Genomic DNA, 22,678 nt, shown 5'->3' on the forward strand with positions numbered 1-22,678 from the left:
TGTCTCTCCTTTCTGTCATTTGCAAAAGTCTCGTCATCCGTTTTTCCTTCCCTCCTGCCGCGCTGGCGAGGCCCACAGAGCAGGGACTATGCAGGGTGCTGCTGTCACTGTCAGCTGCAGGGGCTCCTGTCACCGTCACCTGCAGGGGCTCCTGTCACTTCCTGATGAACACCTTTTACATGAGGATATTTCATTTTATTTTCAGACTACTGGAAATTTTTTTTGAAAGAATGCGTGTTGAGTTCTGTCAAGCTCTGTCACAAGATGTCTGCTCAGTGTCTGGTGACGTGCTTGCGTCCTTGCTTCCTGTGTCACTGTAGTGAGTGGCACTGATCGACTTCACATTCTGGGAATCAGTCCTTGACTTTGTTATAATGTTCTTTTAAAGCACTGCTGATTTTGATTTGCTGATACTTCTCTTTGGTTTTCTTTTTCATTTGTATTTATACATGATTTTTTTTTAATGTCAAAGTTACACGCAGCCCGCAGAGTTGGCAGCTTTGGTGGTGTGTCAGGCCGTGTGCGCTGGTGTCTGCGGCGTCTGTGGCCACCGGTGTTCCCTGGCTCTCCTAATTCTTGTGTCCTCTCTCTTGTTTTGCTAGACTTGCTAAAGAGTTGTCTGTTTTACTCACCAAATATTTTTTGTGTTCTTTTAATTTCCTTTCTTATACTTTGGGTTAATTTGGCTGTTTTTCTAGAATATTGGATTGAATGTGTGTGGTGGTGGTTTTTTTTTTAAGACAGAATCTCGCTCTGTTACCGGGGGTACAGTACAGTGTCATCATCATCATAGCTCACAGCAGCCTCAGACTCCTGGGCTCGAGCCATCCTCCTGCCTCAGCCTCCCAAGCAGCTGGGACTACAGGTGCACACCACTGCACCCAGCTAATTTTTTCTATTTTTTGTAGAGACGGGGTCTCGTTCTTGCTCAGACTGATCTTGAACTCCTGACCTCAAGCAATCCTCCTGTCTCCGCCTCCCGGAGTTCTAGCATTACAGGCCTGAGCCACTGTGCCCACCCTGAATATATATTTTTTTATGCTGTTAATAAAAGCATTTACAGTATTTTGTTTTCTGAACTTACTTTGGTCATAGTCTAGAGGTTTTACTATGTAGTGCTCTTGGCATGTGTTTCAAACAGTCTAATTTTTGAATTTCTATTTTCGTCTTTAATTATCTTAAGGCAGATCTTCTCACTCTTGGTTTGAATCAGGAATCTGATAGGTTCTTAAGGGTTTCTTTAGGCCTTTGCACCTTAAGGATGAAGAAAGAAGTCCCAACATCCTTCTCTTGGTTTAAAAAGAAATCATATGACTATTTTTGCCTTTTCAATAACAGATATCAATTTAAATATTATTATTAGGCCAGTAAATTATTGAGTAATCAATCACAAAATAGACTCTTAAGGGTTGTTACAGTTCACAGTACAGAGCACAGTTCCCGTGTCTTTAAAGTCTCCTTTGTGCCCCAAACACGTGCATGCAGGGTTACCTGGTGACAGAGCAGGGCTGCACACGTGTCCCCTGGTGTGGCTGTGGCGGGCGGGACAGGAGGGGCCAGCGTGCTGGGAGGTTGATCTTTCTCAGTTGGCCAGAATTAGCCTTATGGTGAAGAGTGGCTTTTCTTTTTCCTTCCCAGTTGTAGAGGAAAAGATAATTTCAAAAAGATTTCTGAGTTTTTCCCTGCACGTAGGATGCCAGGCCATTTCAGGGTTGAGCGCCAGTGTGCCAGCAGTTGCCACCGAGAGAAAAAGAGCAGGCCTGAAACATACAGCTTGGAATACGCGAGAGGAGATGGCAGAAGGGAACTTTAATATATGAAATATCTGACATGTGTTGTTTCCAGCTAAAAGCCCTGAGAGTTATTTAGAAAAATACTTTAAATGCAGAGTGTGCAAAGCGAGAGTGCACAGCTCGAGGACTTTCACCGGCTGAACACGCGTGTGCGCCCATCGCCCCAGCCAAACAAAACTCCTCCTGCACCCGCAAGCCCTGTGTCCCCCGCGCGTGGACCCCCAGGGCCGACCGTTGTCTTGACTCTGAACTAATCAGTTAGTCTCGCCTGTTTTGGGACATCATATAAATAGAGTAACAGCACGTGCTCTAATGATGTTGAGTGCCTTTTTGCCTACTTATTCGCCATCCGCATATTTTCTTTGATAAGGTGTCTTCAAATCTTTACCAACTTTAAAAACTTGGATTTTTTTAATTATCCAGTTTTAAGAATTCTGTGTATTTTCTAGTCACCGTTCCTTTCTCTGGTAAAGGAGTTTCTCCAGTCTGTGGCTTGTTTTTTTATTCTCTCAATAGTGCCTTCTGGAGAACAGAGGTTTTCAATTCCAATGAAGTCCAATTTATTAATTTTTCTCTTATGGATCATGCTGGGTTTTTTTTCCTACAAGTGTTATAGTCATAGATTTTACATTTAGGTCTAAGATGTAATTTGAGTTGATTTTATATGTGGCACAAGATATAGCTGATGTTTGTTTTTTGTATGTAGATGTCTGCTAGTTAAACACCAGTTGTTGAAAGATGTCCTTTCTCTAAATTACCTTGGTTCCTTTGTCAAAATCAGTTGACACACAGGTGTGGGTCTGTTCAGTTCCACTCATCTAAATGTCCATGCATTTGCCGATGACTGTGGCTTCACAGTTAGTCTTGAAACTCTGTTCTTTTTCAAGACTATTTTGAATATTCTAGGTCCTTTGCTTGTTTATGTAAATTTTAGAATCAACTTGATGTTATTAATGATGCCTGCTGGGATTTTGTTTGAGATTGTATTGTCTATAGATCTGTTGGGGGAGAAGTCAGGTGTTGAGTGTTGAATCTTCCATGCCATTTTTGTTCTTACTTGAATTCTTTCATCAAAGTTTTGCAATTTTCAGCACATGAATCTAACATATTTTGTTAGATTTATCCCTAAGTATGTCATGGTTTGGGTGCTATTGTAAATGGTATTGATTTTTTTTTTTTTGAGACAGAGTCTCGCTCTGTTGCCCGGGCTAGAGTGAGTGCCGTGGCGTCAGCCTAGCTCACAGCAACCTCAAACTCCTGGGCTCAAGCGATCTTCCTGTCTCAGCCTCCCGAGTAGCTGGGACTACAGGCGTGTGCCACCATGCCCGGCTAATTTTTTGTATATATATATTTTAGTTGTCCATATAATTTCTTTCTATTTTTAGTAGAGACGGGGGGTCTCACTCTTGCTCAGGCTGGTCTCGAACTCCTGACCTTGAGCGATCCACCCGCCTCGGCCTCCCAGAGTGCTAGGATTACAGGCGTGAGCCACCACGCCCGGCCGGTATTGATTTTTAATTTCAATTTCCAATTAGTCATTTCCAGTATGTAAAAATACAGTTGATTATTCTGTATTGACTTTGTGTCCTGCAAACTTGCTAAACTCATTTGGTAGATTGAGATTCTTTGGGATTTTCTATATAGATAGTCATTCATCTGCAAATAGTTGATTTCTTCCTTTATGATTTATACGTCCTTTCTTTTCTTTCTCCTTCCTCCCTCCTTCTCCCCTCCTTTCCCCCTTCCTCCCTTTCTTCCTTCCCTCTCTCCCCCCTTCCCTGCCTTCCTCCCTCCCTCACTGGCTGAGACCTCCAGCTAAACGTTAATTAGGAGTGATGAGAATGGCTGTCATAGCCCCCACCCCAGAAGGAGAGCATTCACTCCTTGTTACTTGTTTGGGTAACGGTAGGTTTTTTGCAGATGCTCCTTATCATCTGAGGAAGACCTCTCTGTTCCTTGTTTGCTGAGAGTATTTATTAATATTGGGAATGGATATTGACTTTTGTCAAATGCTTTTTCTGCATCTATTGAGATGATCATATTTTTTTTTACTTAATTATGCTGATATGATAAATTACAGTGATTGAGTTATGAATATTGACTCGACTTTGCATTTCTGGGATTGGTCATAATGTATTATTACCCTTTTTATAGTATTTAATTTGCTAATGTTTTGTGAAGATTTTCACATCTATATTTATGAGAAATATTGGTATATATAATAGTTGTATGCATGCACCGATATACATTCCAGTATATGCCCTATACATTCTAATAATGCTTTTGTCTAATTTTGGTATCAGCATAATACTGACCTCATAAAAAGGAATTTGGAAGTAGTCCTTCCTCTTTTATTTTCTGGTGGAGTTTGTGTAGTATTGGTATTATTTCTTCCTTAAATGTTTTGTAGAATTGGCCATCTGGGACAGTGTTCTTTTAGGGAAGGCTTTTTAACTACAAATTAAAATTTTAAAATAGATATGGAATTATTTATGTTTCTATTTCTTCGTAAGCTTTGCTGTTTGGGGTCTTTTAAGAAGTTTGTCCATTTCATTTACATTATTGAATTTATTGACATAAAGTTCATAATATTCCCTTAAATCTTGTATTTTTTATTTATTTTTTTTTCGAGGCAGAGTCTCGCTTTGTTGCCCGGCCTAGAGTGAGTGCCGTGGCGTCAGCCTAGCTCACAGCAACCTCAAACTCCTGGGCTTAAGCAATCCTCCTGCCTCAGCCTCCCAAGTAGCTGGGACTGCAGGCATGCACCACCATGCCCGGCTAATTTCCCTTAAATCTTTTAATGTCTGTATGGTCTATAATTTTATCATCACTCTCATTCCTGATATTGCTAATTTGTGTCTTTTCTCTTTTCTTTTCTTGATTAATCTGGTTAGGGGTTTATCAATTGTATTGATTTTTTTTTCCCCAAATAACCAACTTTTGGTTTCATTAATTTTTCTTATTGATGACCTGTTTTCAATTTTATGATTTTCATCATTATGTTTTCTTACTGTGGATTTAATTTAATTTTCTTCTTCTGTTTTCCTAAGGTGGAATCTTAGATTATTTAAGATTTTCTTTTTCCTAATTTAAGCACTTAATGTTCTAAATTTCTCCCTAACCTTGGCTTTACCTGTGTGCCACAAATTTCCATATGTTTTGCTTTTCTTTTCATTCATTTATGAATGTTTTACTTTCCCTCTATGTTTACAAGTGTGTTGTTTCCAAATATTTGAGGATTGTTCAGATATCTTTCTGTTTCAATATCTAGTTTAATTGCTTTATAGTTAGAGAACATATTTTCTTTAAATTTCTTGATGCTTGCATTATGTTCCAGAATACGGTCTATCTTTGTGGCTGTCCCATGTGCCTCGGGAAGAAAACGTATTCTGGTATTGTTGGGTGGAGTGTCATAGAAATGTTAAGTAGGTCAGTTTGGCCTGTGATATTATCAGTCTTCAGGTCCTCACTGATTTTTGTCCGTCCACTGATGGGAGAGGAGTCGTGAAGTCTCCCGCTGTCCTTGTCGACTTGCCGGTTTCCCTTTCAGTCCTGCAGGTTTTACCGCGTGTGTTCGTGTGTTCGGAAGCTCTGTCCTTAGGGAAACACCCGCTTAGCCCATCGCGTCCTCCTGGCGAAGTGACTCCTCCTTCACTGCATCCTGCTCCTCCCCCGCTCTGGTGACAGTCCCGGTTCTGCAGTCCACGGTGTCTGGTGTTGGTGTGGCCACGCCAGCTTTCATCTGAGTAGTGTTCCCGTGGTGATCTTGTCCCAATCTTTGACTTTTAGTAATTTATGTCTTTTTATTTAAAATGGGTTTTTGTAGGCAGCATATGCTTGGGTCTTGCTTTTTTAGCCAATCTGAAAATTTCTACCTTTAATTGAGGCGTTTAGACCATCGACGTTTAATGAAATTATTGATATGGCTGGATTTAAATCTACCATTTTTCTAGATGTTTCTGTTCCTTGTTCCTTTTCCCCCTATTTTTTTCTGCGTTCTTTTTTCTTCTTTTTGAGACAAGCTCTCTCTCTGTTGCCCAGGCTAGAGTGCAGTGGCTTCGTCACGGCTCACTGCAACCTCACACCCCTGGGCTCAGCCTCCTGAGTAGCTGGGACTACTGGTGTGTGCTGCCACACCCAGCTAATTTTTCTTATTTTTCATAGAGATGCGGCCTCACCATTGCCAAGGCTAGTCTTGAACTCCTGGCCTCAAGTGATCCTCCTGCCTCGACTTCCCAAAGTACTAGGATTATAGGCGTGAGCCACCACACCCAGCCTCTGCCTTCTTTTTAATTGAGTATATTTTATTATGCCATTGTTTGGTTTTTGTTCCTTGTTTGTTTGTTTTTAATATTTCATCATGATTTTAATGGCTTTATTTAGATATAATTTGCATACATAATTCACCAGCTTAGAGTGAACAGTTGCGTGGATTTTAGTATATACATGGGCCGCGCAACTGTCACTGTACACTGGGAGCATTCACGGCCTCAGAAAGGAACCTCGTACCGTGAGCAGCCGGTCCCTGTGCCCCACCCCCTCCCCGCCCCCAGGCCCCCTTCACAGCCCCTGGCAACCACTGGCCTGCTCTGTCGCTGCGGGTGCCTGTTCTGGGGCACTTCCCAGACAGGGACTCACGCACCACGTGCCCTGTGACTGGATTCTTCCATGTGGTGTGATGTTTTCCAGGTTCATCCAACTTACAGCGTGTTGTTAGGCACTTCGTTCCTTTTCATGACCCAGTAATATTCCGTCGCACAGATTACACAATATTTTGTTTCTCTGTTAATCAGTTGACGGACACTTGTGTTGTTTCTACTTGTTTGGCTATGTGAATAATGCTGCTGTGAACAACTGCATACAAGATGGTGTGTGAACACGTTTTCAGTTGTTTGGGCTCTTACGAATGCAATTCCTGGGTCATTTGATAACTCTGTGTTTGGTGTTTTGAGGAAGTGCCACATGGTTTCCGACAGCGCTGCGCTGTTGTGCATTCCCAGTGCCGGGCGGGGCTTCCTGTCTGCCGGTCCGCGCCGCCACTCCTGACGGGTGTGAAGTGGTGTCTCGCTGTGGTTACGTTTGCATTTCCCTGATAACTAATGACGTCAAGCATCTTTTCCTGTTCTTACTGGCCATTTGTATATGTTTTTTTTTTTTTTTTTGAGAAATGTCTATTCAGATACTGTGCCCGTTTTAAATTGGATTGTCTTATCGTTGAATTTTAAGAATCCTGTACTCGCGATACAGATGCCTGATCACATGTGCGACTGGCAGGTATCCTCTCCCATCCTGTGTGTTGTCTTTCCACTTTCTTAATGCTGTCGTTTGAAGCACAAACATTTTAAATTTTGACGAAGTTCAATGTATCCATTTTGCCATTTGTCACTTGTGCTTTTGGTGTTGTATCTAAGGCTCTGCCTAGCCCAAGGTCAAAAAAATGTATTCCTATGTTGTCTTCTAAGAGTTTTATAGTTTTAGCTTTTACATTTCAGTCTGATTTCTTTGGGGGTTGGTTTTTGTGCATGGTGTCAGGTTGGGATCCAACTTGACTCTTTTATGTGTGGATTCTAGTTTCCCAGCACTGTTTGCTGTAAAGACTGTTCTTTCCCATTGCATGATCTTGGGTGCTCTTGTCAGGACTCAGTTGACCATGGATGAGCAGGTTTACTTGTGGGTTCTCCATTCTCCTGCGTTCGTCTCTGTCTGTCCTTAGCCAGCGCCACACTGTCTTGATTCCTATAGCTTTGGAGTAAGCTATGGAGCCAGAAAGTGCTAGTCCTCCAACTTTTGTTCCTTTTCAGGATTGTTTGGCTATTTTGCATTTCTGTAAGGATTTTAGGATCAGCTTGTCAATTTCTGCAAAAAAGCCATCTGGAATTCTCAAGGAATCCTGGTGAATCTGCAGCTCAATTTGGGGAGCATGGTCACCCTAACAGTGTCAGTCCTTCTGACCCATGAACGTGGGGAGTCTTTCCATTTATTTAGATCTTTAATTTCTTTCAACAGTATTTTGTAATTTCAGGGTACAAGTCTGACCCTTCATTTGTTAAATCTCTACTACTTTTATATCCAGTTTCTTCTGCTTCCTGTGTTTATTTTTCATTGCTGGAATATATTTGTTATTAATTTTTCCAGGAAGGGTCCTGGGTATTGTACTTGCAGTCCTTGTATGTATTATTTTTCCTTCCTAGTTTAGTGGGTGATATGCCTTTTTCCTCTCAGAACCTTTTGGACCTGTGTGTGTTGTCATCTAGCATTACTTTGAAGTGAATTTTGGTGCCAACAGCTTGATTTTTTTTCTTTCTAGATTTTCTTTTTATCTTTGTACTTCAAAAATTTTTACCAGGATGGACTAGGGGGTGTGTGTGTGTGTGTTTTCTTTACTCTTATCTAATACTTGGTAAGACTTTGAGCTTCATTTACTTTAAGAGAATTTGATCCTTTGTTCTGTTAGTTCTTTCCCTTTTTTCTCTTCTCCTGACACTCGTTTTGGGTGTGCGTGGGACTCCTCGTGGCAGCCTTCCTCCGTGTCTGCTTGGCCCTGCCCTTGGACAGGCGGCAGGCGTCCCCGCGTCTCTGACGGAGGCTGAGCCTGCGCGGCCCTCCCCAGCGGGCTCGCCCGTCTCCCAGATCCTTCCAGCCATGGTGCCCTCCTTTGCTTCCTCAGGACCCTCGACCCTCACCCTCACCTTCTTGCCGCCCCTCACGTCTGGCTTCTGGCCTGTTGGGTCGTGGATCCTCCCGACAAAGGGTCTTCAGAATTTGCACTCTTCTCACCACTCCCCGCTGGCGCCCGAGCCACCACCCCTCGTCTGCTGATCGCTGTGCGGTGACTGGATGTTGCCCAAGCCGGGCTGCTCTTCCTCCCAGGCCCACCACCGCCCCTCTGTGCGTCCTGCGCCGCTGCGGGCTCCTCCCCCTTCCCTAGAAGTAACTTCCTACGACACCCCCCCCCCCCCCCCCCCGGCCACCCACCCAGCGGGCCCCACTCCTGCAGCACCTCCCTGCTCCATCTTTTTCTTCCTGGCGCCGTCACCCCTTGCTGCGTGACGCGTTCTGTCCACTGCCCGTCTCCCCGGCGGCCGTGAGCTCCGCGCCGGCCGGCTTGGCGCCTGCCCCGCCGCTCCTTCAGCTGTGCGCAGGCCTTCACTTAGCAGCAAGGGTCTTGTTGAGTGAACGGGGTCACCTTTAGTGACTTAGAGTGTTTGTTCTTTTTTTGAATGGTATCTTTTTTTCTGTTACACTTTGTAATTGGCCATTATGTACCGTTGTAACAACATTTTTCTCATGTCGATCAGTCTTGCTGAACTCTGATTAATCTCAGAATCAATGTTGAACACATGTCTAAGAATGGTGGTTTTTCTTTGTTTTAGCTCTCAGGCTTCTCATTTCATTTCTTGGCCAGGACATGCAGCCCCCAGGTGAGAAGGCAGGTGGTGTGGGGAGGACGCTGGGCCCTCCCACCCAGGCCCAGGTTGAGGCTCCTCAGCCCCGCCTGGCTCCTGCCGCCCCGTCAGTGCTCTGTGGAGTGGGCAGCGGCTCCTCAGACTTCTGACTGGCCGCCGGCCTCCCTCTGTGTCCTTGTGCTGCAGGGGTTTGTGGTGATGTCTCTTCCTTTATGTCCCTGGGCTTGGGGGGCCAGTGCAGAAGCCCTGTCTGCCACATGAAGCGACAATGGCGCCAGGTTGAATGGGGTGGGTGCCAGAGGACTAGTTCCAGCCGTTCTTACCCCTCTGTTTTCCTCACAGGTGGTGGTGAAGTTTATTAAGAAGGAGAAGGTTTTGGAGGATTGTTGGATTGAGGATCCCAAACTTGGGAAAGTGACTTTAGAGATCGCAATTCTCTCCAGGGTGGAGCATGCCAATATCATCAAGGTAGGTGACGATTCCTGGTTAATGGTACTCTAACACTGCTCATGTAAAATTTCCTAACTCGGTTGACTTGAAGGTGTTTGGGCGGAGCGGGACTCAGCTTTGTCTCTCTCTAGGTGTTGGATGTATTTGAAAACCAAGGGTTCTTCCAGCTGGTGATGGAGAAGCACGGCTCCGGCCTGGACCTCTTCGCTTTCATCGACCGCCATCCCAGGCTGGACGAGCCCCTGGCCAGCTACATCTTCCGACAAGTGAGAGCGGCCGGAGCCTTGCTGGGGTGGACGAGGGCTTGGGCGTGTGGCCCGTGGCTGCAAAGCTCAGTGACACACTGGCTCTCTCTGTCAGCTGGCTCCGGCCTTCTGTTCTGGGCTTTTATGGAGTAGGGATCTATATTTTGAGAAGAAAATTCTATGGTTGAAGTAGAAAAAGTGAATTTGGGAAGGAAGGATGAGGCCAGACATTGTCCTGGAATGATTGGAGAAGGACGTTTGAGGATTAAGATTTATTTATACCCACCAATCACAAAAATTAACCAACAAAGCTGTCAGACTGGGCTTCGAGCCCTGTGCATGTGATTTGAATTCTTGTCCCCCACCAGCCGTGGGACCTTGAGGAAACCGCTGCTATCCCTAAGCCTCGGTCTTGTGATCTGTACATGGGAATCGCTGTGGCACCCACACGACCAGGCTGGCAGGACTGGATCAGGCACCACGGCCAGTACGTTGTAAGTGCTCCACAAATGCTGGCTGTTGAGTCAATTAAAGTGATCAGGAAAGAATCAGATTCTGACAATCTCATTTTACAATAAGTATTTGTCTTGATCTAGTTCATATCTAATTATGTATTTATCTTTGACCATTTCTTATTTTATCAGAATGGGGGAGTGATCAGCAGAGCAGGAAGGCCGGGGGTGGGGGAGGGACGATAACTGTTGCTTTGGGCTTTAAGGAGAAGGTGGCGGTTCCGTCCCAACAGCTCCCAGCTCCCCAGAAAGAACGAAAAATACACCAGGGGACTGTATGAACAATTCAGATTTGCTTTTTTATTGTTTCCTGGAGATGACTCTAATGACAGCTGCCATGAATTAGCATTTCTTCCTCAAAGCTCTACACTCTCAGAAGTTACTGGATTTCTGAAATTTAGTTTCTCAGGCACTGACTTATAACTTTCAGATATTAAGTTTCTGCAAAATAAGAGGTCATCTCTCTTCTTATGTTGAAAGATTATGTACTTGTTTAGTTTGTGGCAAAGACTTGTTTCTGGAGTCTAATGGCAGATGGTCTCTGTGTGAGGTAACAGTGGAGTCACTGTTGAAAGCTGCTGCCTAACAGTTGTTAATTCCGGGGCTGGTGACACAGATAATTGTAGTGTTCCACACGCTAAAGTGTTTGCCAAAAGTATCTCTGGCCCCTTTGTAAACACATACACAAATGTTATTATATGTAAACAGATTCGTAACTCGATGTAAACGTATTAGTGTTATTGTACTTCAGTGTGAATAATTAGCGCCAGTTACCAGCGTGTTGCGTCCCAGCTCCGCGTTCACCAGGGCCTGCTTGGTGCCGGGGGCTCTGCTGTCCGGGGACCCCACGGGCAGCTCCGTCGGCCCAGGGCGTGGGCGGGACCTGCGGGAAGGACGGCTTCTCCTCCGGGGTCGAGTTCTCTTTGCTCCTTTATAGTTGATCCCTTGTTAATAAATCTCGATGAAACTTTTCACGTTCAAATTAATGTGCGGTTTCTGTCTCCTGACTGGATCCTGACTGATATGTGTGTGTCGATGTACATATGTATGTGTGCATGTACATGTGTGCTTATAGATATGCTGTGAATGTACAAGCATGTGCTGCATGTGTATATATGCACATGTATGTATATAAAATATGCAGATATGTATATGTTTGTACATATGAATATATAAATATATATTTATTAAATGTAAGTTAATGAATTGAGCTTAATAATCTGCTATTAGCTATTGCTTCTGGTTCAAAGATACTCATTTGTAAATACAAAACTATCTCTAAAGACCAAAATGATTGATACCTCAATGAAATCACTCCATTGCTTGGTACCGCTGATGTCCAGATCGCGGGGCAGTTGTACAGTTTGTGACTCTTACTTGACGTGACTGCAAGGCCGTCCTGCTGGCCCCGCTGTGGGGACGCAGAGCGGGCAGGCGGGGCGTGCGGCAGCACCTCTGCAGGGGACGTGAAGCCCGTTCCCGGTGGAACCACTGTGAGTCCACATTGTGGAGAAGCCACACGTGTCGGGAGAGGACAGCTGGCGTGTGACGCTGCCCTTCGAGCTGCGTGAGCCCTGGAGTGGGAGTTTCTGCTTCTGGCTCTGCCCCACACTGCCGCGGGACTCAGGGCCGCCACGCTCCTTCCTCGTGATCTGAGGGTGTCTGCTGAGGGCACTCTTGCGGGCACTGCCCACTGCACGCGAAGCCTGCGCTCACTTGCCCGCCACCCGCCTCTCAGCTGCCGCTTTGTGGCCTGTCTCCCCTGAGATGGTCCTGGGTGTGTCACGGGCCAAGTGAGTGTCTGCTGGGAAGGCGTCCTCAGCGGCAAGAGCACTCGGGAGCTCCGTGTCGGCGTGTGGCCCTGCAGGCTGGCGCGTGCCGGCGCCGGGGGCCCCGCCTAGGCCTACTCGCGCGCTCTGCCCTGTGCAGTGTGTCTTCGGCATCCAGAATTCTCTCCTGTCACCTGTGCATTATGAGTTGTAGAATGTTTATTTTTTCTTTCTGCTTCCGTTTATTTTAAATGCTCGTTTTACTTGAATGGCGTTATTAAAAAGTCCCCTCTGACCTGCTGATTGCAGCTGGTGTCGGCGGTGGGATACCTGCGCTCCAGGAACATCATCCACCGGGACATCAAGGACGAGAACATCGTCATCGCCGAGGATTTCACCATCAAGCTCATAGACTTTGGCTCAGCCGCCTACTTGGAGAGGGGCAAATTATTCTACACTTTCTGTGGAACGATCGAGTACTGTGCGCCTGAAGTTCTCATGGGGAATCCGTACGTATCACGCCCCGGGGTGTCCTGTTCCTGCGTCAGGCTTGGGGGCCCTGGGATAGGTTTGATTTTAGTGCTTTAGTTTGTGCCTCTTTGGGGCCAGGGTGCTGGTGACAAAGGAAAATGTCCTGGAAAGTAAGTGACCGGGCAGTGCTGGTCAGAGGCACCTGGGTGGTGGATATAGGGGTTCATTGTATTATTTTCTCAATTTTTATGTTTAGCGTTCTATGTAACCAAAAGTTAAGAAAAATTTTAAGGCCGGGCGCGGTGGCTCACGCCTGTAATCCTAGCACTCTGGGAGGCCGAGGTGGGTGGATTGTTTGAGCTCAGGAGTTCGAGACCAGCCTGAGCAAGAGCGAGACCCCGTCTCTACTAAAAATAGAAAGAAATTATATGGACAGCTAAAAATATATATAGAAAAAATTAGCCGGGCATGGTGGCGCATGCCTGTAGTCCCAGCTACTCGGGAGGCTGGGGCAGGAGGATCGCTTGAGCCCAGGAGTCTGAGATTGCTGTGAGCTAGGCTGACGCCACGGCACTCACTCTAGCCTGGGCAACAAAGCGAGACTCTGTCTCAAAAAAAAAGAAAAAGAAAAAGAAAAAATTTTAAAGGTAAAGATAAGAGTCCCTAATGATGGCCCTAATGATGGCACTATTTAAATAAGTGAAGAGGCTTGTTTTTCAGTTAGGTTTATTTATTTTGATGAGAAGAATAATCTATTTCAATAAAATATCGTTGGGCTGGCCATGCAAGAAATCAAGCAATAGACAAAGTACTAATGCAGAGCATTCGTGACAGGGACGGACCCTCAGGGGGAGGAGCCCTCACTGGCCGGCCAGAGACTGGGCATCGACCCAGCTGTGCTGAGGCCAGGGGCAGCCAAGCCCCTCCGGCCTTGTGTGTCCTGGGCGGTGTGGCTGAGTTTGCATCTCTGCAGTCAGGGAGGCTGTGAGCTGCAGGCGCTGGCCTGGGCAGAGCCTCATCTCGGAGAACTTCAGAGAGGAGAGAAAAATTAAAAGGAAGATTGTTGCTTGAGTGTTTGTAGGGCCTGAGTGAAAACCATCTGCTGACGGTACCTTCTGCCGTGCACGCCTGGAACGCTTTCTTCTCACCTGCATGTGAACCAAGCGTGTCTTTATGTGTATGAAACGGAGTTTATTAAGCCAGAGATGGACACGGGTCTGTCCACCTGTGACCTCCCTGTACTTGAGAGAAGTGTATGAGAATGCAGCTGTGTAAGTTAGTTTGTGGCTGGGGGCACGGACGTCACACGCTGCGTGGCCCCTCGCAGCGGCTGCGGCTGCCCTCCACTGTCCCCCTGTGCCTGCTCCGCCCGGTCTGTGGGCCACTCAGGGAGACCTGGTGGGAGCTGGGCTGGACCTGCTGGCCCGAGGCAGAGCATCTGCTTGTGGCCCACTGTCTCCATGCCATGCCTCAGGCCCTCACGAGACCCTCAGCACTGGGGAGAGAAGCGACCAGGGGCCTGGACCCCAGTGTCTGCGCAGGTCGCGTTTGGCTGGAGTCAGGAGGTGCAGGTTCCAGGCTGCCACACTGAGCCCTCTGGAGCCGAGCCGCCCTCGGCTGCATCAGCCCGTCCACGCCGGTGCTGCTTGGCTTTCCCAGGCCTGGCCGGACTTCTGTGAGTGGTAGAGCGCGGAGAGGGTGCACGCCAAGCCTTGCCGCTAGAACCTCCGTGCGTCTTCAGGGCCGGCAAACAGCATGAAATACTGAAGGGGGGTGGTCTGGGAAGGGCCTTGGGGTTTCTTTTCAGATCTAATTCGGTTACCCAGGCACGTGGTGAGTGCAGTCAGCTCTGCCCTGCCTGCAGCGGCTGTCCTGTCACGTTGGAAGAAACCGCACGTCTGCGGTCCACACCGTGGCTTGCTGTGCCCACCCACACCCAGGTTGTGGGGCGTCCACGCGGGGACCGCGGGGAGCACTGAGCCGCTCAGGACCTCTGCCCCCGCCCCAGAGGGGCTGCTCCACCTTCCCCCTGGGCCCCACATCCAGCCCTTCCTCTCCAGCCGTGCGAGCGGCCTGCGTTCTGGTTCCAGACCCCATCCTTAGGACCTCCGCCTCTTTCCTCCTCGTTTTCATGGCCTTCTGCTCTGGGAGTCGGCACACCACGGTCCTTGTCCAGATCCAGCCCGCCATTTGTTTGTTAAAATTTATTGTTTTTTATTGTGGTAAAGTATAGATCTTTAAGCGTACAGTTCATCGGCATCAAGCACGTTCACGTTGTGCAACCATCACCACCATCCGTCTCTAGAATTTTCCATCTTCCCAAACTGAAACTTCGTCCCCATGAAGCACTAACCCCCCCCAGCCCCAGCCCTGCACCCACCGCCCTACCTTCTGTCTCCGAGTCCGACAGCTCCAGGGACTCTGGGTGGGATCATGCAGCGTCTGTCCATCGTGACTGTCTCACTCAGCACGGTGTGCTCAGGGTTCGTCCCTGTCGTAGCCGGTGTCAGAATTTCCTTCCTTTTTCAGCCTGAATAATACCCGACCGTGTGTGTATACTTCGCATTGGGTTTAGCCCTGTATGGGCAGGTGGATGTCTGTGTTGCCCCCGCCTTTCGGCCGTGGGGGTGAGGCTGCCGTGCCGTGGGTACACGCGTCTCCTGCCGCTTGTTGTCAGGAGGGTTTGTGGGACACAGCCAAGCTCGGCTGCCCAGGTCTTGTCTGGCTGCCCTTGGGGTGCCAGAAAGAGACCTCGTGGCCCCCAAGCCTGAGATACTTCCTGTTTGGCCATTTACGGGAAGAGTTCCTGGCCCTGTTTCACTCTATTGGATTTTCTCTTCAACTTCTAAAATTCTTGAAATGTCTCTCTAAAAAACAAACAGCACAAAGACAGAAGCTGTCGCATCTGATCTCGCCCCAGCTTGTGCACCCTCTCGCCCGCTTGCGTCCCCAGGTCTGTGCTGGGGGCCCCTCCCCACTCAGCCCGTGGGCGTGGCTTGGCTTCTGCCCATGATGCCGCCTGCGCCCCGAAATCTGTTCGCTGCACCCTCCCCTCTGTCACGGCCCCTCCTCCGAGCCTGGCTTTCGTCCCCTGGCCCGGTTTTCTGTCCTGATGTCCCCAGGACAGTGGAGGGTCTGTGCTGGGCCCTCTTCTCACCGCTGCAGTTTCTCTCGGCTGCCTTGTCTGATGCGACTCTGGAGAGAGGCCGCTTCCCAGGCCCCTCTCAGTTTCCTCTCCATCCCTCCTGCCGTCGCCCGCTGCATCCTGCATCCTCCAGCATTTCCCACCTGCTCTGGTCTGGTCCCTGAGCGTCCTTCAGGTTGTCACCCCGGCCATCTTTCTGAAGGGCACGTGCCCTGTGTTGAGGCTGGCTGTGGCTCTCATGGCCCTCCGCAAGGCTGAGCGGCTCGCGCTCTGCTTCCTCCAGGAAGCTCTCCTGTCCCAGGTAGACGCTGGCTCTGCCCCCCGGAGCCGCGTGCACTGTCTCCTCCTCGTGGTCGGCTTGTGTTTCCTGACCGGCCTCTGTGCTGCCCTAGGGCTCACCACCCCCACCGAGGGCAGACGGGCCGCGGTTGAGGTCCTGGCTGAGGAGTGTAGTGAGTGTCCCAGAAACAGCCTGGCCGCATGTGCGTGAGACCCTGTACTTTCTCTTCCTCTTCGTAGCTACCGAGGGCCGGAGCTGGAGATGTGGTCTCTGGGAGTCACGCTGTACACCCTGATCTTTGAGGAGAACCCCTTCTGCGAGCTGGAGGAGACTGTGGAGGCTGCGATACACCCGCCGTACCTGGTGTCTGCAGGTGCATGAGCCGCAGGTGACGGGCAGCTGGCCCTGTCCTTGGAAACCGGCAGCTCATTCTCATTCTCTCTGTTCTCAGTGTCTCTTCATCCTCACCGACAAGCTCACTGATCTTTCTTTTCTAGTCAGCTAATACTTTGATCTGAACGTAAGGACAATTTGAATATGACTTTAAAACGTCTTGATAATCTAAGTTTTATTAGTGTTCCCCTTTGGATCTTAGATGTCCTCTTGTGAGAAACAGACTTGCAGTCAGTCAACTTGGCCGTATAGTAACTGTCAGAGGCACACCTGGGCCAGAAACCCCGTCCCGTGGGCCTGTCGGTGGCTGGAGCCATGTGACTCGCAGCAGCCCAAGTGGAAGCTGTGGGGCTTCAGCTGCACCGGGAGCTGTCCACAAGGGCCACGTGGCAGCAGGAAGCTCGGCTCCCACCGGGGCATCGGGAGTGGGGGCCAGCAGGGGAGGCGCACGTGGGCTCAGACGCCAGAAAGCACCCCGAGTCTGGCAGGGCTGTGGCAGGAGCCCCAGGGCACCAGTGGGGGTGTGATGGGCAGTCAGGCATTACGGGAATCCGAGGACAATGTAGAGAAACCACCCCCCAAACTGACATGGAGCTGAGAGACCAAAGAAGGACTCAGACACGTCCACCGATGGGCTCACCGGCGGTGCCGGGCGTGGGGTGTCCGTCCACCCCCTGCACAGGCGCCCGTTCCCTGCACACTCAGGTCCCCAGACACTCGCCCCGGGTGGTGCCGTGCGTGGGGTGTCCATCCACCCCCTGCACAGGCGCCCGTTCCCTGCACACTCCGGTCCCCAGACACTCGCCCCGGGTGGTGCCGTGCGTGGGGTGTCCGTCCACCCCCTGCACAGGCGCCCGTTCCCTGCACACTCGGGTCCCCAGACACTCGCCCCGGGTGGTGCCGTGCGTGGGGTGTCCGTCCACCCCCTGCACAGGCGCCCGTTCCCTGCACACTCGGGTCCCCAGACACTCGCCCCGGGTGGTGCCGTGTGTGGGGTGTCCGTCCACCCCCTGCACAGGCGCCCGTTCCCTGCACACTCGGGTCCCCAGACACTCGCCCCGGGTGGTGCCGTGTGTGGGGTGTCCATCCACCCCCTGCACAGGCGCCCGTTCCCTGCACACTCGGGTCCCCAGACACTCGCCCCGGGTGGTGCCGTGCGTGGGGTGTCCGTCCACCCCCTGCACAAGCGCCCGTTCCCTGCACACTTGGGTCCCCAGACACTCGCCCCGGGTGGTGCCGTGCGTGGGGTGTCCATCCACCCCCTGCACAGGCGCCCGTTCCCTGCACACTCGGGTCCCCAGACACTCGCCCCGGGTGGTGCCGTGTGTGGGGTGTCCATCCACCCCCTGCACAGGCGCCCGTTCCCTGCACACTCGGGTCCCCAGACACTCGCCCCGGGTGGTGCCGTGCGTGGGGTGTCCGTCCACCCCCTGCACAGGCGCCCGTTCCCTGCACACTCGGGTCCCCAGACACTCGCCCCGGGTGGTGCCGTGCGTGGGGTGTCTGTCCACCCCCTGCACAGGCGCCCGTTCCCTGCACACTCAGGTCCCCGGACACTCGCCCCGGGTGGTGCCGTGCGTGGGGTGTCCGTCCACCCCCTGCACAGGCGCCCGTTCCCTGCACACTCAGGTCCCCAGACACTCGCTCCGGGTGGTGCCAGAGTTGCTGGGAGAGCAGAACTGCACTGTCTGCTGGTGTCGCCCGACCTCAGATCTCTGCAGAGCTCTCACGTCGTGTCATCGCACGTCAGGCATGGCCAGTGCCATCCTCGGTGCCTTCGTGCGCCCCGTGTCATGTTACTGGTACTGTCATTCTCCACTGGGCAGAGAGGTTAGCATCACAGTTGGCAGAAGGGTGTCACAGGTCAGTTAAAGCAGGTCCAGGGCAGGTTTAGCCCACTTGCCGCTGCCCCGAGAAGGTGCTGAGGCACAGCCCTCCCGCCCAGTGACTCTCTGGGATTTGCCTGATGTGTTTTGTGGCAGTTCTGTCGAGCACTCCAAGCTGGCCTGGCGCGGTGTTTTCTCCTGTGGTGGGAAACTTGCATTTTCCCCTCAGCGGGGCGGCTGCACCACAGGGCTCTAAGGTCCCTTCCCACCTTGACCTTCTGTGATTCCGTAACAGTCATTTATTGTCAATAGTCTCTTCCTCCTCTTAGAAGGACACTAACCCCATCACGGGGGCCCACCCTTATGACCTCATCTAGCCCTCACCACCACCTACCACCACCACATTGGGGAATAGGGCTTCAACATGTGACTCGTCGGGGGGCGTGATTCAGTCTGTAGCAGCCCAGAAGAGGAGTTTTAGGGCTTTGCTCAAGTTCTGGATTCCTGGAATACCATGGTCCCTGCGGCATGCTGTTCCTCCGGGAGGCTGTTCCTTGTGTTCTCTCACTGGGCTCGCAGGATGGGTCCCCAGGGACAGTGAGGCTCAGCGTGGCCCTGGCTGAGTTGACATCTGTGTTGTTAGAGGAAACAGGACCCAAATCCAGACTCCAGGCTGGGGGCTCCTCTCAGACCTCCTGCTGGCTTCTCATGGGGACCGGCGGCGGACACCCCGATGGCTGCCTCCTTCCCCCCGCCGTCATGTTAACCCCCTGTGTTGTTCACAGCTCTGCATAGCCAGGGCCCCTGAGAACCTTCACACCGGCTGGGTTTTGGTTGAGTGAGATGAATGCCAAGCTTTCATGTCTGAGGCGACACACACCTCCCACAGCTTCTCTCCACGCTCACAGGCCGAGTGCTGGAGCCCCAGGGGTCGGGCTGTCTCCCGCCCAGGCAGAGGCCCTGCGGGGTGGGCACCCAGGAGCCTGCAGTGTTGCAATGTGTGCCTCTTGATACCAGCCTGGTTCACCATCTGTTGTCTGTCCCCAGAGCTCATGAGCCTGGTGTCTGGGCTGCTCCAGCCTGCCCCTGAGCAGCGCACCACCTTAGAGAAGCTGGTGACAGACCCGTGGGTGACGCAGCCCGTGAACCTCGCTGACTACACGTGGGAAGAGGTGTGTCGAGTAACCAAGCCAGGTGAGGCTGCTGGGCATGCCTCCCGCCCTGCGTGGCTTTGCCTGGAGCAAGCAGGTCCCTAGGCTGCCTTCGTGGGTCAGGAGGAGGAGAAGGAGGCTCCCTCCTCCATGCTGTCCTGGACACGAATGTCAGGGCCTTAGCTGGCCTGTCACCTGTTGGGGCTTGATTCTGTCCAGAGACCCCGAGAGGCTACTGGGGTTCTCAGCGTGGCTGTGGGCCTCAGAAGGTGGGCAAGTGCCCATGGCAGCCCCTGACAGAGGGGTCGGGGGCCGATGGTCTGCAGGGCTGATGGGGAGGATGCCGAGATGCTGAGTGTGATGCTCTAGCCCTGGATGTTCCGACAAGACTCCTGGCTACTACTCGGTGCCATCGATGGAGCTGGTGTTGCCGTCAGGGCTCAGCTCCTGCAGCACCGAGGCAGGGTCTGCACTTCCAGAGTACGGCCCGCTGAAGTCTTCCATTCCAGGACTCCTAGCGAGAGCAAAGTGGTTTAGAATCGGGTGTTGTTAGCGCGTGACACAGTGCCTTCTTCTCTCCTCAGAGAGCGGAGTTCTGTCCACTGCCAGTCTGGAGACGGGGAGCAGGAGCCTGAGTGAAGCAGCGCAGGAGCTCTCGGGGGGCCCCCACCCCATAGGAGGCTCTAGCGGCCAGTGCTGTCTGCGTCCTGGTGACCTCGCTCCGCTGAGCGGCTGAACACTAGCTTCCTGCTCTTGTCTACTCAGTCAGGAAAATCTGTGGTTTTCAGGCCCCAGCCATTTGGAGAAGGTGAATTCTCAAGAATTAGGCCCATTTCACCTTCTGAAAACTTATGTGTAAGTTTGATAAATGCTAGAACAAAAGCCAATGATATTATATTATTTTAGGTTTATAAAACTGACTTGGAATTCACTTTTTTCATGACCCTGAGAAAACATTCCAGTGTTCACTTGCTTGATACTATTAAAGGGCTTTTACTTTGTGAACTTCTGAAAGGCATAAAAGAGTGTTTTAGTTCTTTTTCTACTTTTGCACATGTGCACGTGTTGTGCTTCCTCTGACGTGGCCGATGCTCATCCGAGTGAGACGTGTGGGGTCTGTAGGAACCATGAGCCAACAGCAGGACTGTTTCCTTAATTTATTTCCTCGGACACTTCTCAAATTAAAACAACTTTGCTAGTAAACTATTATCCTGACTTCCATGGTATGACTCGTTCCAGCTTGCTGGCTGTGAGAAGCACTTGGTTTCTTTATTTTTCCATTTGTCCACCCCACTTGCCGCAGCTGGAGGGAAGTCTAGCCTCGGCCAGTCTGGGGTCCCTCTCAGAGATGGGCCCTGCCAGGGGTGGTCCCAGGGCTCAGGCCAGCCGAGAAGACTGGGCAGGGAGGGCGTGCTGTTCTCAGGGACTGCCCTTCCATCTGCCTGGGCACTGCAGCAGGACTCTGCTGCCAGCATAGGGCACGCTGCTGCCAGCCGCCCAGTGTCCCACAGCCACCCCGCCCTCACCTCCGTGTCTGTGTGCGGGGTCCAGGTTCCATCTCTGTCTACATGAGGGGCTCCCAGGCCACCTCTGTGTCTATGTGATGGGCCCAGGCCCACCTTTGTGTCTCCATGAGGGGCTCCAGCCCTGTCAGCCCCTCAGCGTTGCTTGGGTCCCCAGTGTAGTTCTCACATATTCAGCTGCCTGCTTCCCTCTCTCAGGCTCCGGTCCATCCCCCTCTCAGAGAGAATCGCCATGAAATCGCAGGTGAAATCCAGTTTTATTTCATATCTGTTAGAGAGCAAGGAGAGGCTAGGGGTGATTATGAAAACTTTCATCTTGTTTCCCTGCAGAGACAGCAGGAATAAAGCAAAAACAACCACCGAAACATCTCCCTTTTCCCTACACGTCGTCTCTTGCACGGACATTTTTCTACAGATTCCAAGGCTTCTCCTCAGAATCCCCTGGAAGCAGCGTGGGGGCCAGGCTGCCCCCAGTGTGGCTGTGCTCAGTTTCTAGTGGTTATCTAGGAGGCACTCGACTGTTTCTTTTAGGACGGTCAAAGCAGAGTTAGTTTTAGTCCCAACTAACAGGCATAGGGGATCGCCAGCCCCTTTCTTCAGAAAGTGCTGCCTCAGTCTCCCTGACACTGTAAGTGACTGATGAGGTTGCGGGGTCGGGGATGTGGAGGGAGACCCTCCTCCATCGGGGACATTCAAGGTGCAGGGTTTTTAGAGGAACAGAGTAAAATAGGAAGTTAGTTACTCTTCAGAATTCAAATGAGTTTTCTGATACTCTAAGAACTCCAAATGTTTTTTTCTTTGTAGTGTTTCTGATGCTTCTAACACATAAGATGTTAGAGAATGGTGTTTTTCAGAGAGGTATGTAATGGGCTCAGAATGCAAAGTCCTAGCTCTCCAAGAACTGTTACTTCTTTATAAGAAAAAATAATTAAAGCTCATCTGACAGATGGCAGTGGAAGGCATTTTGCAAGCAAGTGTTCTTTGCAGAAATAACCTGGACAGAAAAGTTCTGAGGCTGAGGCTGAGGGTTTTTCCATTCCATGTTTCAAGTGTGGTTTAAGAAAGCAACGTCTTCACAAAAGACTGAACACGTTGTCAGTTTTCATAGCACTCCCTGCACCCAGCTGTTGCTCTATTTCTGGAGCTGGACAACCTGCTCAGGTTCCACTGTTCTTTCCAAGGAATTGGGGTGACTCACAGGATTTTCTCCATAGGTTTTTGGTGGAAAAGCATTAACACAATTTATTTTGAGGTGTTGGCAGTTGAGTATTCTAAGAAAATTAGATAGTATAATATGAAAACAACAAAAGCAACTAAATTCTTCAGTTCTACACAGACTGCAACCTACCTCTTTCTTCCTTGATACAATCCTTTTGACCAAAGATACTTTGACATAGATACTTCAGCACCCAGCTTGGTGCCTGGCACAGAGCAGATACTCTGTAAATGGGTAAATGCAAGAATCAAGTCCTTTATCCCATTTCAGAAAGTAGATAAAACAGGAAGACGTGCTTATAAATTAAGGCTTTGGACTTACAAGCGGTGAAATTTAGGCAGCTGAAAAAGCACAACTTTTTTTCTTCACAACTGTCCCCTTATGCCTCGGCTCTAAACCCAAACAGGCCGAGATCTGAAAGTTAAGGATGAAAACACCTTAGGCTGAAACGTTACAGCATTTCATCCAGGGCTAGACCTCGGGGCTGGGAGGGCTTTT

General features: G+C 50.3%; 1 protein-coding gene across 1 annotated transcript in view; it reads left to right on the forward strand.

Annotated features, from left to right (window-relative positions):
* Positions 1 to 20,177, forward strand: part of PASK (PAS domain containing serine/threonine kinase) — a 46,596-nt gene extending 26,419 nt beyond the window's left edge. The window contains exons 13-18 of the mRNA XM_069465350.1: positions 9,542 to 9,667; positions 9,781 to 9,915; positions 12,485 to 12,684; positions 16,311 to 16,444; positions 19,338 to 19,484; positions 20,026 to 20,177. Coding sequence (XP_069321451.1) covers positions 9,542 to 9,667; positions 9,781 to 9,915; positions 12,485 to 12,684; positions 16,311 to 16,444; positions 19,338 to 19,484; positions 20,026 to 20,177 — 894 coding nt within the window. The remainder of the gene's footprint in view (positions 1 to 9,541; positions 9,668 to 9,780; positions 9,916 to 12,484; positions 12,685 to 16,310; positions 16,445 to 19,337; positions 19,485 to 20,025) is intronic.
* The last annotated feature ends 2,501 nt before the right edge of the window (positions 20,178 to 22,678 follow it).

The sequence above is a fragment of the Eulemur rufifrons genome, chromosome 1, assembly GCF_041146395.1.
Source record: "Eulemur rufifrons isolate Redbay chromosome 1, OSU_ERuf_1, whole genome shotgun sequence".
Taxonomy (NCBI): Eukaryota; Metazoa; Chordata; class Mammalia; order Primates; family Lemuridae; genus Eulemur; species Eulemur rufifrons.